This window comes from Podarcis vaucheri (assembly GCF_965113315.1).
Source record: "Podarcis vaucheri genome assembly, chromosome: 1".
Lineage (NCBI taxonomy): Eukaryota > Metazoa > Chordata > Lepidosauria > Squamata > Lacertidae > Podarcis > Podarcis vaucheri.
The window spans coordinates 25,372,475-25,390,576 of NC_138759.1; the positions used below are offsets into that span (position 1 = coordinate 25,372,475).

The 18,102-nt window shown below is 38.8% G+C and overlaps 1 protein-coding gene across 13 annotated transcripts in view; it reads left to right on the forward strand.

The window, feature by feature from the left end:
* The window catches only part of EML5 (EMAP like 5), a 96,022-nt gene that overhangs the window by 19,556 nt on the left and 58,364 nt on the right, over window positions 1-18,102 (forward strand). For 11 of the 13 annotated variants that reach the window (XR_014221812.1, XR_014221813.1, XM_082231868.1 and 8 more), the window contains exons 3-9: window positions 4,372-4,470; window positions 6,614-6,682; window positions 11,443-11,628; window positions 14,898-15,033; window positions 16,106-16,307; window positions 17,042-17,179; window positions 17,640-17,896. Coding sequence is in view for 11 of the 13 variants with exons in the window: in XM_082231868.1 (XP_082087994.1) it covers window positions 4,372-4,470; window positions 6,614-6,682; window positions 11,443-11,628; window positions 14,898-15,033; window positions 16,106-16,307; window positions 17,042-17,179; window positions 17,640-17,896 (1,087 nt within the window). In the remaining 2 variants the exon portion in view is untranslated. Of the gene's footprint in view, window positions 1-2,926; window positions 2,989-4,371; window positions 4,471-6,613; window positions 6,683-8,925; window positions 9,021-11,442; window positions 11,629-14,897; window positions 15,034-16,105; window positions 16,308-17,041; window positions 17,180-17,639; window positions 17,897-18,102 lie in introns of those variants that run through there. The other 2 variants (XM_082231866.1, XM_082231867.1) reach the window with 2 other exon arrangements.

Here is an 18,102-nt window from a genome sequence, read left to right on the forward strand (position 1 = left end):
TTACTGGTACAGTGCAATATTTTTCATTTGAGACACACCTCTAACTATCAAGAGTGTTTTGTACAGCTTTTTTAATGTCTTTCTGGTAGGGGTGACTAAACTTTGTTTCCCCCAGATGTTGCTAGACTAAAGCTCCTAACATCTCTAACTATTAGCCATGCTTCCTGGAGCTAAGAGAGTTTGTATCTAACAAAATCTGGAGGACCACAGGTTAGCCACACCTTAATAATAATAATAAGCTTCTAAACTTTGTTTTGAAAGGCAGTACTTAAAGCAATCTTTGAAATGTATGTAAACATTATTTTCCCTTTGTGAACTGAGAATCTGATGTAGAAAAGACAGCTGCTATTTCTGTTACTCCCTTTGGGCAATAAATGTAAACAGTTTTACCAGGCATGATTCTGCATAGCAACTCATCTACTGATATGTTTATGGTGCAGGCTTCTGCTGATCTGTGTGGTGCAGGTAATGCTGCTATTTAATTGCAATAGAGAAATTGCCAAGAAGAAATAAAAATCAAGGAACTGGATTAAGGGAAAAAACCAAAAACTTAAGTGGGAAGGAGGAGAGTCAGGAAAGGGAATACGTTTTCTCAATAGACCGTTTTGAAAATATCAGTAAGGTACAGTTAAATTATACACAGGAAGTCTTGTGTATTTTCAGTGTTTGCTAACCTCCGATTGAGGTGAGTGAGTACAATCCTAATTTTTATAACTTCACTTGGCCCACTAAGATCTTGCTTAAGGACTCTGGTATGGATTTTCAAAGGCAAAATTTCCTTAAATTTGAGCATCAGAATAATAAGTCTTGCTGAAGGAGAAATAAAATGTTTTTTTGCAAAGGTAAATTTCTCCATGGGTCACGAAGAGTCGGACATGACTAAACCACAAAACAACAATAGCAGCAAGTTGATTGAAACTCTCACAGCATGTTGATAGGTGCAGTCCAATAGACATTGTATATTTGGACTTCTAGAAACATCTAATCAAAGACTCCTGAAAAAACTTAGCAGATGTGGGATAAGAGGATGGGTCCTAACAGTAACTGGCTAAAGAATAGGGCACAGAGAATAGGAACAGATAGTTCTCAGAATCAAAGGAATAAGGTGTGATCTGTTATGTATGTAGGCATTGTAGGCTGAAGCCAGGCTATATGCATGACATTACAGGCCTAGGCCACAATGCTTCCTGGAGCTCAGAAGCTTGATCTGCGTAACAAAAGACAGAGAGGATTCTAAAACCCTCCAATGACATATGCTGGGAGCTGGCAGGCAGCTGAAATAGGGCCAGTGTTATGAATTGCCAATCACTGCATAAGATGACCTTTCACAGGAGGGGAGTGCCCTTGTTTGCCATTCTACTCTTCTAGTTCCTGATGTTACAATAAATCCTTTTGAGCTGAAATCTGGTCTTGGGTCATGCCTGAACCCACCGACACTTCATGATCTGTATTGAGACAGACACTTTTGAACTTGTTCATAAATAATGAGTTAGGAATGAGCAGCAAGGTGATCAATGGCATCAAATTATTCAGGGTGGTAAGAACAAAAAGGATTGCAAAGAGCCCCAGAAGGATCACTCCAAAATGGGTTGAGTGAAAAAACCATCCCATATGCACTGGCAGAATTGGAACTGGTGGCAACTCACCAGAAAAAAATAAACCATGAGGTAATGGTGGCTAGTGCACTAAAAAATCAATCTAGCAGCATGTGGCAGGGTAAAAAAGCAAGTTCCATGATAAGAATTCGTAGAAAAGGAATCACAAAATAAATCTCGCTGTATTTTAGTGCCAGGTGTGGGCACACTTGGAATACTGTACATAATTATGGTTTCCACATTTCTAAAAGAATATTGTAGAGTAGAAAATGTGTAGAAAAGGGTACCAAAATGATCTGGCTGCTTGAGAACCTTTCCTTTCATTTGGGGCTTGTTAGAATAGAAAAAGGGTAAATAAGGGGGTGGGATGTGGTTGATGTTTTTGCATGGTGTGCAGAGTTAGAGAAACCTTTCCTCCCTCATAATACTAGGCCTGAAGGCTATCTAGTTAAGCTGATTGGCAGGAGAAGAAGGAATAACAGTGGGAAAGGACTTTTGCCTTAATGTCCACCTCGTGTGCTTTCCAGGTGCAACAAACTGACTACTATGGGATACAGACAGCTGGACTCAATGTTTCATGGAACAGGGTTCTTAAATTTCTAGATGCTTGTGTGTCATTCTCTGAGATCCTCTATGCCAGTCCAGATATTTGGCTATGGGTTAACCTAAACTGCAGAATGGATAGTACAAAATATTTTAAAGTGATGTCTGATGTCATGTACTGTACATAAAGGGCTTGCTTGCATAGTAAGCTCAGATAGTAAGCTTGTCGTCTGTAGAATAACGTAGAGAAATGAAAGGGAGATGCTTGGAAATATATTAAAAGAAATAAGAATTATTGGCACAATTTTGAGTTTGCACATCACTGCCGATAATTTGCATATATGAATAATTGGTTGTCATTGCTTCATGCGTTTCCTAACTACTAGGAACATAAATCTTTGATAGAATTTAGGAACAGCACACTGCACAGTACTGGAAGATGCTAATCCCAGTTTAGTGGTATGTAAAGATGCTTTGGAAGGTTGTCAGCTTCTGGACTGGCCTAGAGGATCAATAAGGAAATGGGATTATTTTTTCTTTCCCTTAATTTTTATTCTTTTAGATTCTCTATGCCAGCCTCTATATAGAATCAATATAACCTTTGTAGAATTAATTTAAATTAATTACATATAAAATATGTGAAGATAATTCAATAAGATGTCATGTTTCACAAGAAATATGGGCTGTTTTCAAAATGTTGTGGAAGCTTACAGAATTGGCAAGCCCTTTGTATACAGGCAGTGATATTACCCAAAAGGATTTGTGTACTGTTTCCATCTGCTTGGCAGGGAGGACCTATATACAAACATTTGGACTGGCATAGAAGCTCATGAAGAAATGAAACAATGAGGTAAGGAATTATTTTCATACCCTGAAAAGGTATGCTTTCTTCTACAAACTACTGTGAGTTCAAACTGATTTCATCACCAAATTTAGGCACGAGATTAGAACAAATAAAACGCTAAGAAGCAAGGCAATGTAAAACAGAACCATGCTTGTTCTCAGTTGCCAGCATGGTATCATCTAACTCTGCACTGTAATGCAAGGGTAATAAAATAAATCAAAACTATCAGCAAAAAATTGCATTATGTTTATCTTCAGAGAAAACTTTCCTGGTGGCTCCACAGCCTACATTAGCTCATTTTATGACAATCCTAAAATGGACCTTTTCTGTAATGGCACTGGCATTGAGGAACAGACTTTCCTCTACAGTGGTCTGTTTTCACCACCGATTAAAAACATGCCTACATGTCAAAGCAGCATACTATTATTATTATTATTATTATTATTATTATTATTATTATTATTATTATTATTTATTATTATTATTATTATTATTATTACTGCTGCTGCTGCTGCTGCTACATTTGTATACTGCCCTTCATCTGAAGATCACAGGGTAGTTTACAACATAAAAAATAAATAAAAACAAAATACATAACACAGTAAGGAAAAGAAACCCCACACAAACATTTAAAATGCCATAGATTGCTTAATTAGCTGAGGGCTTGGGAAAAGAGGAACATTCTTGACTGATGCCTAAAAATATGTAATGAAGGTGCCAGGTGAGCCTCTCTGACAAACAGCCACTGCAGAAATTCATTTTCTCTCTTTATTACTGAAAATGTTCTTTCTGTTCTTTAAAATATGCACTTTCTTTCTGTCAGAGAATACATTTGGGTAGGATCCAAAGAACCCATGCACAAGTGCTTCCATCTAGATTGCCAGCTTCCTGAAAACCATGGTTTGCATCCCAGAAGCCAACCTCAGGAACTTGCAATCCCCTCCTCCTTCCTTTCTTCCTCTCTAGAGCAAATTTACTATCCTGACCCTCATCTGCTTTAACTGTGGTATTGTGTTATATCTGCACCAGTGCCAACACTGTTCATTCCATATTTAGGCTTTCAAACATTTTTCTAATCCTGTTGAACCTGTTACTGGTTCTTTTCTTCTCAACTTCTTGTTTTTCATCAGAGGCTATTAATGAACTCCTTGTTAAGAAAAATTGCAGATGTGGAGAGGAAGCTCTAGCCCAAATGCAACAACCCTATGGCCCTTTGGATCCTAGCCTCTGTCTTTAGGAAGTCTGTAGTATCTGGCTGACTTTTTCAAATATGTGTGTCATTAGATTATCATTTGGTTGAATTCTCCCACTCACAAAGTACAGAGCACATTGTTATTTTAAATGTTAATATCTTCTTTTATTCTCTTCTAACATTTTGGAAACGTTCAGCGTTTACTTTCTGTTGGTTTGGATTCAAAAAATACAATCTGTGTGTGGGATTGGAGAAAAGGAAAGATGTTGTCTATGGCTCCTGGTCATACAGACAGGGTAAGTTTAATTTTAAAAATAAGAGTGTGTATCAAATTTTGGATTGTCAAAATTTTTGCATGTATTTTAGGAATCTGTTTTCTGAGTGTTTCTTTATGTTGGTTAGAACATATTTTGATGACTATACTAGAACACAGAGGGTGGTTTTTTTGTTTTGTTTTTTAAGTGAAATGGCAAATTGAGTTTGCTGCTCAAAACATATTGGTATTCTTGGAATAAAGTAAATAAGTGGTACCTTAATATTTCATCATAGCATTTCTGTAATGTTATATAATTGTACCCCTTGCTTCTTTATTTGTTTATACACACACACACATACACAGACTTGCCTGGTTTGGTATGTCTCAACCCAGTGATCCCATGTGCCGACACAAATCTTATAGGCCTGCTTTGGAAGTACAACCACCAGTTTGCTAAAACATAGATTAGCAATCTGGGAATGGCCACCAGGCCTGCACAGGCACCTCATACCATAGCTGTCAACTTTCAGATTTGAAAATAAGGGATCAAATAAGGGATCAAAAAATAAGGGATCAGCAGCCTCACCTGTCCCGGGATATCTAACAATCCGGGATAGCAGCGGGAAGCAGTGGAAAACGGCGCTGGAATAAGGGAATTTCCCGCAAAAAAAGGGGAAGGTTGACAGCTAGGCCCCAATCTCCTTTATTCATGAGCGTGACAATCCTGGTTAGCTTAAACTACAGTTCCCTGTTACATCCAAAACAAGGAACTTGGATTTCATGTCGGTTTTCTAACTAGGATCTTAAATGACATTCAGCCTGTGATTATTCATCTCTAGCTTTGCAGATTTAAGAGTATAAGAGATTCATTTGTCAATCAGATGAAGGTCTACTCAGTTCGGTGTTCTGTTTCCAATAGTAGTCAGCCAGATGCTTCTCAGTGTAGCACCCTGCTTGTGGTTAACGCTTAGCTGGAATGAAATATTCAACGCAGCAATAGAGAAAATAATAATTTATTTGTCAGACAAATAAATGAGAGACACAGTGGTATATGGATACCAAAGCTCTGCCCACTCCAGCCCTGATGGCCAGCGCTTATATTTCCTCAGCCCAGCCCCCTTGCTCCTCCTTTGGCTGCCTCTGTCCAATCAGCCTGGTTGAAATTCCTATTGGCTGTTTGCTAGAACCAATCATAAAAGAAACACCCATTTCCTATTACCTTTTATGGGAGACAAAGAGCTATATTTCCTTCTATCCATAAATGGCAGACAAGTAGCCATATATCTTACATTTGCCTCGACCAGGCACCTTAATTATCAGATCATCTTTGCCCTATTCACTCCAGAACAGATGGCTAATGGTTTTAATTTTTATCTTAAACAGAGATCTTGGGTTCACCTTCTCACACACCATCAATGAAATAAGAATCTAACATAAGAATCTAACATTTCTTACTTTCTAAATCCTTTGCATAATTACATTTAAGCCAATATATTTCATACATGACATAGATAGATTTTTTAGAAGGAAAGGCCTTTTCAAAGTAAAAAGGAACTTTAATAAAAACAGTTTCAAAAGCAGCCTCTTTAGTTTACAACTCCTTTTCCTAGCCAGCTGCTGTTCCTATTAGCTCTTGCCCTTTAACCTTAGGAAGATGTGGCTCAAGTCTAATGGGAGGCACATGGTATACTATCTGTTAAACAATAAATTTCACTATTTACCAACTCTTAATTAGTGTTTTTGCAGCTTGATTGTATTCTGTAATTTGTAATTTGTATGGTCTATTGCCTATTTACTTTACAATTATGTCTCACTGATATGTTAGTCTGTGATGTTAGTTACGCTGAAAGACAGTGACTTGCCCAAGATGACATAGTGAATTTCATGGCAGAGTCCAAATTTAAGCAAGACCATGCCATGGGCACAGAAACCATGGGAGCAACTCGGGAGACAATTATTAAATAAAAGTATACATTAGTATATTTCATATTAATATATTATTAATTACCTTAAGATGATCAGTTACCACTGAAAATAATGTAAAAGCTTTAACATTGCACAGGTCATTGAAACCTATGGTGAAATTAGATATAATGATCACCTTTCTCTGTTCATTGATATTTTCAGATTAAATAAAATACATTTTCAAAACTTTTGATTATTTTCTTCTCTCCCTCCTGTAGATATTTGATATTTCTTGGGACTTGTACCAACCAAACAAACTTGTCAGCTGTGGTGTAAAACACATTAAGGTAAGACAATATATTTTGTCTGAATGGTATTCAACTGTTTTATTCAGAGTTCACCTGTTAAAAATATTGGACCAAACTTAGTTATATTCCTTAATTTCAGTAGGTCTACTCTGAGTGAAACCTAGTTGACTATTGCCCTATAGCAGGTATAGGCAAACTCGGCCCTCCAGATGTTTTGGGACTACAACTCCCATCATCCCTAGCTAACAGGACCAGTGGTCAGGGATGATGGGAATTGTTTTCCCAAAATATCTGCAGGGCCGAGTTTGCCTATGCCTGCCCTATATGTTTTATTAATTTTTCAAACAACTTTGAAAATTGAATAGCAATTTCAGTGAACAGTTATTAGCTCATTAACATGTCAGTCTATGATTATTTTGGGTTTTCCATAAAATTTTGAACTGGAAATTTCTCATCATACCCCAGCATTTGACAAATCACACCAATAAGCTACTGACTAAATGCTGGAAGATCTACATGTATGCCAAGTTTTCAATGCAGAAAAAGTCTCAGTTGATGTAACAAGCCAGAATTGGGGGAAAATACTCAAGGCCACTGCTGTCACCTGGCAGGTCCAGGAGAACTCTCAAACAGTAAATCTGTGGCGACTTCAGCCAGAAGAGGTTGAATCCAAGATCATCGGAACCCCTAAGCAATATTACCCTCATCTTGTCTGGATTAAGGTTTAAATTTGGTTCATCCTGGCTAAAACTTCTGCCAAGCACTGACTCTGATCTTCCACTGCCTCCCCAGGATTGGTAGATGGAAATGAGAGAGGCCTGGGTGCCATCTGTCAAAAATCTCTGAATGGGAATGGATCTTGTCCATTTTCTGGCATGGTTTGAATTGACAGCAGGGCTCAATGTTTGCAGCAGCCAGCTGATCAATGCTGATAGCAAGCCCCTTTGATTGACAGATGGATGGCCCCTTTCAAAATGGCCCATGGGGTTTGTGGAAGGTAGGGATTCAGGCTCTTGGTTGGAAAAGGTTCCCTACACCTGTCATAAAACAAATCCACAGGGCAGAGCTGCAGTCTCCCAAAATCACTTTCTGGATCTTCTCCACCCCCAGGTACGACTGGAGCCACATCAGAACTTTTCCTCCAGTCCCATCCTGGCAAAGCAGTCCAGAAAGTTACTTCAGCTGATGTATCAAAATCTTCAGAAAGATCCAGGAGAATGAATAGGGCTGTACTTGCCCTGCCTATCCCTTGACAAAAGTGATTAAGGGTGTTTTATTTCCCAAACCAGATTGAAAACCAAACTGAAAAGGATCCATATATTATTGTGGAGATGTAGTTTAAGTTTTCTAGGTGAAAAGCCTTTTATTGAGCTATGGATAACTTGCAGAAATACCATACTTTTGAGAGTCAGTAAAATGCTATGATTTTAGGAAGTTTGTCAAGGGGCCGAAACAGTAGAATATTTCAACTATTTGAGAGAATACTGTCTTGAAATAGTAATATAACTAGAAATGCTAAGGAGAGTTAATCTGATAAGCACTGGTTTGTTTTTAAAAGTGTAAAATTTTCACACACAAAAACCACTTATAGTGTATGTTCTTCTGGTACTTACAAATTAGTCAAAAATTGGTATGCTAACTAAGTTACCAAGAAACTGGAAATATGCATGGAGCTAGAAACAACAATTAGATAACATATATCCTGTCTGGAGATAACATTCTTGAAAATTGAGTACTAAAGACTAATTGAGGTCAGGAAGGATCACTGACTAACTCTGGACTGTATTCAGCAACAAATGCATTCCCACTTAGCCTAGTTACTTCTGACCATTAACCCTCTTGTGGCTTGTCCTGATAGTAGCAGTCAAGATACAAAATGGTAATGAATGGTTAATGCTGCAGATCTAGAGTTAATAAGGATGTATTCCTGCTAAATTCTGCAGCTCAATCTAGTCTGTTTTATAGCAAAGATAAACTGTGGCAACAGTGATAAAGATTTGTCATGGCAAATAGAGTAGCAATGACAGGACATGATACTTCATAGGCTCTCATATTGCAACCTGGTGTCTTTGAAGAAAATAAAGTGATTATCTTGTCAGGTCCTAGGCAGTCTTGTCTTTAGGACTCATTGCAGTGATGGATTTCATTCTCCTAGTGGGGGTAATCTGCTAGTCATATGTATTGTATCCCATGCTGATTGTCATAAAATGGCCATGTTGCTGGGATAGTACAATAAGTCTTGTTCTGTCCTTTGTGTCCAAGTTGCCTCCTTTATGCAATTCAGACAGGCCAAAGCAATGACAGGAGAAGCAATTACATAAATTTCCTGCACCCACTGCTGACTTTCCAAACAGGTTTTAATATGGAATTTTGGGCGGTAAGTTCAGCTTCAAATATCTATCTGTTCCATGAAATCTAATAACAACCGGGCCTTTTTGGTAGCAGTAACACAGAGATGGATTTCCTTCGGGTAGGACTGAATCAGGCTATTTCTGGTTATGCATATTTACTTTTTTTCCTTGAGGCATGCCTGAATAGCTTAGGACAGTCTTTAATAGGTTTTTTTTGGTTAATGACAGCATAACACAGTAGCAAGGGTCTGACTTAATCCTGGAGAAATTGATCTACAGTTATCTTAATAACAAATCGTATTGTTACATGCCACCCCAATCTCTGCCAAGTGGTAGCAAAATTCCAGAGTTTCCAGTCGCTCACCCAGAGTCATGCTTCCATGGGAATTCAGGTCACAGTGGAGGCTGTGGCTTATTTTACACCTATACACAGTTAAAGCCTTCCATGGGGTGTGTGCAGAACATTATGGCCCAAAATGTCTCTCATTACCCTTCTCATAGCTTCAGCAAGCTTGGGGCCTAAGCAGCAGTCAGTCATAGCTCCTGGTCTCTTGGTGCACCCTCCTCCATGTGGTTCTATAATAATAATAATAATAATTTTTTATTTGTACCCCGCCCATCTGGCTGGGCTTCCCCAGCCACTCTGGGCGGCTTCCACAAAAACCAAAAAAACACTAAAATATCATACATTAAAAACTTCCCTTAACAGGGGAAGCCTGTTCTACCCTTTATTCCCCCCCCCAAACTCTGCTTCAAGCAACTCCTCACCCCAAGCATAGTTTTTTAGAAGTACATTTTTCCTTGTGCGCCCAGCCTGCCCCCTTCCTATTACCTTGGCAATCCCTGTCCGCCCAGGTTCAAGGATTCCCCTTTGATATGGCCATCAACACTTTTCGTTAACTCCTCTATACCAGGTGAGGTCCTGGCATTAGAAAGGAAGTTTAGTTTGTATTTTTCCACTCGCCTGGAATCTTCCCTCCAATACTCCAAATAATGACATTCATCAATTTATTGGGTGTATGGGGGTTCTTTCCCCACCCAAACCTGTAACAGTATTTAGAAAGACTGCCCTTTATGTACTGATCAGAGGTAACAATTTTCCATTTCTAATATAATAAAATGAAGTGTATCCATTTGCCCTATGAAGCTTGCATTTATTATCCCAAACAAGTATGAAGTTTACTGGTTGACCTTGGGCAAGTCAATTCTCAGTTCAGAGCAATAAAAAGGCAGGTTTAAATCAACATTTTCATTGATACTGCTACATACATTTCGTAAACAAAGGCATAAATCTGACCAGCGAATCATGTTAGTTTACAACTAGAGTTTGTTATTTTCAGGAAATGCGGTTAGTTAGGATTGCAACCTACATCTGGAGTTATATGGTCCCTGATTTGACTGTAAATCACATTGAACTCATCCTCTAGGCTAAGGCAACATGCATCAGATCACACCATAGTAGCCTGCGGTGTGGGGACATTTACCTAAGCTCCCATCACTGCTGCTTCTGCAGCTTACTAGAAGGGAGCCAAGGAGGGGCAAGGCACTGCAGTGTTGACATGGTGCAAATGTACCAGTAGAGCCAGCCCACTCTTGCATCATGCCAGCCTCACCACTACATTACCCCTCTTCTTCCCAGTAAGCTGTAGCAATGCAGATGATGAAAGGTCAGGTAAATGCCCCTGTTCTGCCAATCACTACTGGAATAAAGTTGTAAATCTCTTTTTTGTGCTCCTTATGAAACAAGGGGGGAAATGCTGCATAGCATCAGGGCACACATCGATGTTACTAGACCCACATAGCTACTATCAATAATAGCAGCTCTGCAACTACTTTTTCAACTTTCCTCATAATGTCTACTATATTGTGACATTATCATGCTTCAATTTGCCTTCCCTCGACAAATAGCTGTCCATTAAGTGGAGTTGGGGAACAGAAGCATGAAGTGCAATGTCTGTTGGAGTAACTGGACATGTGAATGGGTTAATTTCCTTCATGAGTGTAAATCACCCCATGAACAAGCTAATCACAGATGCAAGGTCAGCCAAGCCAGCCGTTATGGTAACAGCCCAGTGCCCTGATTTTATCTGTGATTAATGAATGTCAGCTCAGTAGTTAGTCTGTGAGCAACAAAGATACTTTGTATGTATCTATCATGCCTGTATCTACATCCAGAACTGTTTTACTGAGCCTTATCTTCTGCAACAGTAAACTATTTGTACTTTAAGCTGCTTCTGTGTGGTGACTGGTACTGGGACCAATTTCCACTGCGTGGGTATCTCACCTCAGATTTCCAATAATTAGATTGTCCATCAAGAACCTCGGCAATTTTCAAGTGGTCTGTGGTGTGGAAAATTTAGGAATTGTATATAGTTACATCACAAAACTTTTAGTTGTAATTGTTTAAAATGCTCTGTGTGGTTTACATTAAATCACTTTATCTTGCAGTTCTGGAGTTTATGTGGCAATTCATTGACACCAAAGCGTGGTGTTTTTGGTAAGACTGGTGATCTCCAAACTATATTGTGCCTCGCCTGTGCAAGAGATGAAGTAACGTATTCTGGTGCACTTAATGGAGATATATATGTATGGAAAGGAATCAACCTTATCCGAACCATACAAGGAGCTCATGCTGTAAGTATCATTTTCATATGAAAACTGATTGACCAGTGAAATACCGGTAAATTAAGATTTTGTGTCATACACAGATTTCTAAATGGATTGCATTTTGGTTAACAAATGCAGGGGACTTTATCAGATGTTGAATGTCACAGTTTAACTTCTGGCAGGCCCTTTCATAAGTTTCTGGCTGAATATACCAGAAAATGCAGAAATGAGGGCAAGTTTTCAGTCTTTCCTCATCTTGCAGATTAATGTTTATGGGTTATTTATCTGGGATGGCTGAAGGCTAAGTGCATTTCTGTTCAGGAAGGAATCTTCAGCTGTATCTGTATGACTTGTGTGCTACTCCCAGGATGTTATTGCTTCACTCTCGGTAGGGGAAAGGCAAGACAGATGGATTTGTGTGCAAATTGAGAAGCACATCTCCTATTCACAACTCCCAATGAGAGAGTTATTCCATATAATTTTCATCTGAACACCTGTGTGCAATTTATGGAAGCATAGTGTGGTGACATTTCATTGATGGGTTGTATTTTATATCCTGGTTTTCCTTCCAAACGGCAGAGTAGCTTGCATATGGCTGTTATGTAGTATTTCATACAGACACTGCACAGGGCCCTCCTCAGTATTTGAACCTTAGCATATGTCTTTTCTGCAAAAAGGAAAAGGAATGTGTTCCTTTTCATCATTCTTCATTCCACATAACCTGTAAATAGGTTCAGAACAATGGGGAGAGGGACACCACGTCATGAAACCCATTAAAAAATTTACGAGGTGCCAAAACATGGGCCAACATTCAATGTTTCACAAGCAAACTTCTCACCACTGCAGCCAGTTTAAAAGTAATGCCATTGCATCATCCTAAAACTACCAACAAAATGAAAACTGGAATAAGTGGGCTTTAAAAACTTGAATTTATGTCTGTGTTGTATGTGTACACACACACACACACACACACACACACACAAGGTCCAAAATCCAAGCAGTTGTGGGAAAGATAACATTGTAAGCATTCACTGCCAAACCTGTGATGGAAATATAAATGTATATATTGAACCACTGTTGTAGCATGCTTTAAACCATCACCTTACCAACAAAGGTCCTTATAGTAAAAGCGATGGTTTTCTCAGTAGTGATGTATGGAAGTGAGAGCTGGACCATAAAGATGGCTGATCGCCAAAGAATTGATGCTTTTGAATTATGGTGCTGGAGGAGACCCTTGAGAGTCCCATGGACTGCAAGAAGATCAAACCTATCCATTCTTAAGGAAAGCAGCCCTGAGTGCTCACTGGAAGGACAGATCCTGAAGCTGAGGCTCCAGTACTTTGGCCACCTCATGAGAAGAGAAGACTCCCTGGAAAAGACCCTGATGTTGGGAAAGATGGAGGACACAAGGAGAAGGGGACGACAGAGGACGAGATGGTTGGACAGTGTTCTTGAAGCTACCAGCATGAGTTTGACCAAACTGCGGGAGGCAGTGGAAGACAGAAGTGCCTGGTGTGCTCTGGTCTATAGGGTCACGAAGAGTTGGACACGACTAAACGACTAAACAACAACAACAACTCTATACTGCTCTACGGTCTTCAAGGGCAGCTTTGTTTTAGAGCAGTAATGTAACCTGAAATAAATGCAAAAGTCTTGAGTGACCTTCCCAAGCTATAGAATAGTGTATTGTATATCAACATATGATATCTTCTTTTGGATTTAGAATTTTAAAAATGGATCCGTTTCAGGAACTGGATATAAAACAGGAAACAAGTAAACAATAACGATCTTGGTCTTGCATGGTTACACTTGGTAGGACTTTTATATGAGGAGTGTATATACTACACCTCCTTAGTGGGTGAATAATTTATTTCAGTATTCTTTAACAGAGGTGAATACTCAAGTTGTGTGGATTGAAGCCAAAGCTGAGGTCAGATAACAGGCACCCTGTATAAAACATCACCATGTTGCTTGGGCAAGTTTTAATTAAATATAAGTGGAAACAATATAGCAAACTTAAATGAGTGCTTTAACCCTCTTGTGAGCCAACACAGAACATCCACTGTTTTGTTGTCTCTCTTTACAAGTGTAAACCAGAATGGAACACATGGACTTCCAATGAAACTGAATGTTGGGAGATTCAGGAAAAATAAATAAAAGTACTTCTTAGAATCATAGAGTTGGAAGAGACCACAAGGGCCATCGAGTCCAACCCCCTGCCAAGCAGGAAACGTGCACTTCTTCATGCAGCACATAGTTACACTACGGAACTATCTCCCATAGGAGGCAGTGATGGCTAGCAAACTAGAAGGCTTTAAAAGAGGATTCAATAAATTCATCAAGGAGAGGGCTATCACTGACTACTAGCCATGATTTCTATCCTCTGCCTCCACAGTTGGAGGCAGTAATGCTTCTTAATACCGGTTGCTGAAAAGCAAAGGAGGGGAAAGGGTTGGTTTCTCACAGGCATTTGGTTGGCCACTGTGAGAACAGAATGTTGGACTATGTTCCTAAAGGACAGGGTTCTCTTCTCAATCCAGATAGGAAGATGACATGGGAAAGAGTGCAGACTCCCTGATCTCCCTGTGATGGTGATTATGTTTCTGGACTTGGTTTCAGACTCCTTAAAAGGGACGCTACAGAGAGCCTTTTTTGGCAGCAGCTCTTAAGGGCAGCATTTTCACAGAGCTAGAGTGGTGAGAAAGGCTCAGGCTTGGGTACTCACAGAAGTGTAGACTTATATGCATAACATTTAAACTTCTATTGCTGTATTTTTTCACTGAGTTAGCGTGTAGTTGTGTTAGTGGATCTGTGATTAGCTTCTTTATCCAGTCATGGCGATTAAAGGGAATAAAATTATTTGAGGTGCATTGCCTTGATATGAATTTAATTTAATTAAAGAAGAAAATAACCTGATCATGAAGGTCATGTATCACAATATTGGATCATTCAGAGACCAGCATTTGGAAGGTGCAGACAACAATTTGTATAATCGTTCAGCTACGTGGTTACACAGCAATTAAGTGAAACTGTCAGATATATTTTGCAGTTGTGTGGTCTAGTTGCATTCACAAGCAGGCTTTCTTAGAAAAGCAGATCAGAGTTTTACGTAGTTGTTCTTTTCAAATTCTGATTATTATTTTTTAAAGACAAGAGTCTGTTATTTGTATAAACACACAGTGTATTCTAAAGGAAAACACAGGAAAAATATTTTGTCCCATGTGATTGTTTTTTTAAAAAAACATCATTAATGCAAGTTGTGTACATCCTTAAATATGCTCTTTACTCCTCTTTAGGCAGGAATTTTCAGCATGAATGCCTGTGAAGAAGGCTTTGCTACTGGTGGCAGGGATGGCTGTGTTCGCCTTTGGGATTTAAATTTTAAACCAATTACTGTGATTGATCTCAGGGAAACAGACCAGGGATATAAAGGTAAAACAAAACAAAACAGTATTTTAATTACATTATCAAAGGAATACCTTTTTCATTGCCCATTGTCCTTCATAGCCCTACTCATAATTGAGGAGTCATAGCCCTACTCCAGAACAGCAACGCTGGTGTGGATTTTCTGAGTATTATGGATGTTGTCTGTCATGTGAGCAGGGGCCTATATTAATGGATGTCTGTGTGTGGAGTGCAATGTTAAAACTTCTCTTTGCACAGTAGTGGCACTGTGTGGTGAGAAGACCCATGCATTTAGTGGTCTTGCAGGGTAAGTTTCGGTCAATGTGTTCCCATAGGAATGCTCGCCTAACAAATGATTTCCAGGGAACTCATTGTGTTCAGTAAGCAGGACCTGCATGTACTGATTTTTTGGCTGCTATAAATAGCATGTGTCAGAAAGAGGAAGAGACAGCAAGAAACAGGCGAAGAAAGAGAGAGATTCTTAATTACTGTGCGTGTTTACTTGAAATAGGTTCTACTGAATTCATCTGAGCTTACTCCCATATGACTGTCCATAGGATCCTGAGCTTCTCCCAGCTCATACACGAGCTCCATAAAAGAAAAAGGAGCAGAAGCTTCCACAGCACACTCCCATCAGTCAATATGGTCCTAAATGGTTGTGGTAGAATCGTAAAGAAACTTGCATACTCCAGCATGAGCAACCTTGAAGCTTTTTCTGAAATAAACAACAAATGGTTTATTTGTAAGGATTGTGACAACAGCTGAGGATAGGATAGACTGATGAAGGAGGGTTGATGCAGTTATAGTTTCTCCTCCATACCCTTTTAACAAAGTGCAAGGCGCAGATACCGTTAAATTCAGTTGGACTTAACTTATGAGCAAAGTGCTAGCCAAAACATTACTGCAGGCCTCTAATTTTTATTTATTGTAATGTAAAAACAAAATTTGTCATTTGGGGTAAAAGGGGGGCTTGCCCCAATTTGTACTATGTGATTTAATTAACTTTCTTCCGATTTTTCAGGAATATTTTATGATTTCACAGTAAATTTTTCTTTGTTAAACATATGTATAATAAAAGCTGTATATTTACTTTCCACAGGTCTGTCTGTGAGAAGTGTTTGTTGGCGAGGAGATCATATACTAGTTGGAACACAAGACAGTGAAATCTTTGAGATTGTGGTGCATGAACGCAATAAGCCTTTTCTTATTATGCAAGGGCACTGTGAAGGGGAGCTTTGGGCCCTGGCAGTTCATCCTACAAAACCTTTGGCTATGACAGGAAGTGATGATCGATCAGTTAGGTTAGTTCCCATGGATTCTCAAAAGACACATGAGCATCTACAGTAAAACATACTTTGAATTTTAAAATACAAAACCATTTTTTTTGCATTTGTGATAAGTTATCATCTGCTGCTTTGGTATGTATTTTATTCATCAAAGTATTTACATGAATTTTATTCATCAAAGTATTTACATGTATTTTATTCATCAAAGTATTTACATATGATCCTCACAAAACATCAGGACTGTGTGCAGAAAGATAAAAAGCGTTTAAAATCAGTACAGAAAAATAAGTAAAATGACTGGCCACTTAAGAAACTTTTAGACAACTGCATAGCCCTGTTATTAAATTATGGAAACAATTGTGCTAAAGCCCCAGGGGTGCCAGTGTGACTTCAGTAATGTTACTGTATTTTAAATCTTAAAATAGCAGTGAGACTGACCTTGGCAATATAATAAAACAGTTGACTGTGTGCTAGATGAAAATGGTTCTGCAGCCTGATAAAATAGTTAGATGGCACCTTGCCATACAGCCAACCATATTAGGTTCTGAATGCTCTGTGACACTCAGAAATGTTTTGGGCATGTGTGAATTGGATCTGGGCCTCAATCCAGTCTTGGAGTACAGGGTGCTAATGAATATAAGTCATATGCTTGGGGGGGGGGTATTTTTTAAAAAGATGAGACAACCCACTACATTTTTTTCTGCATGTATGATAATCATATTTTGTTTACCGTGAATACTTTCTTGCAGAATATGGAGCCTTATAGATCATGCATTGATTGCACGGTGCAATATGGAAGAGCCAATTCGTTGTGCAGCTGTTAGCACTGATGGAATTCATCTTGCACTTGGAATGAAAGATGGTTCCTTCACAGTACTTCGAGTTAGGTAGGTTATGCATTGAAGACATTTAAACAAAGATAAACTTCGCCATTAAGTTGCTTTTACAATGAATTGTAAAATTCTGCTACCGGCTAGTATTGCATCAGTGCCAGATAAATTTTCCCATGTGGATTTATTTGTTTGTGTATGCACGTGTGCCCCTGTGGATCATAAGGCTGGCACTTTTGAAGATATCTGATTATTGTGGTGTTGTTCAATAACTTGAAGAAATGTGTGCAAACAATATTTTAATGCAAGCCCATAGGCCTTCTGCTGTAATCTGAGTCCTCAGATGGGTAAATGTAAATAGAGGCTTCCTTATTAATGTGTAGATGTCTGTTATATATTGCACTTCTAAGTAGATATTCCATTTGCAAGACTTTTCTTCACTTGATGGGAGTAAAGCTGGATTTCTTTGTACACAAACAATGACTAAACTATATATTTTTCTTTTTCTGTGTTACAGAGATATGACAGAGGTTGTTCATATTAAAGATAGGAAAGAAGCTATTCATGAATTAAAATACTCACCAGATGGAAATTTCCTTGCAGTTGGCTCTAATGACAGTTCTGTTGATATTTATGGTGTTGTTCAGCGGTACAAAAAGGTTGGAGAGTGTATTGGATCAACAAGTTTCATCACTCATATGGATTGGTCATTGGACAGCAAACACTTGCAGACCAATGATGGCAGTGGAAAAAGGCTTTTTTACAGGATGCCTGGTGAGATAATCTACTACTATTACAATTATTCAAGGAAATAGGTAGTGGGTTCTGTGCTTAGGTTGCCTAATGCTATTATAACATAGCACATTCCTGGTAAAGTAGTTGTAGTGACTGCAGCTAGTCATTTCTCTCCAAACAATTTTAATCAGTGGGCAGAGGAATCTTAGACTGCTTGCAGAAGATAACTGATTTTGACCAGTTCC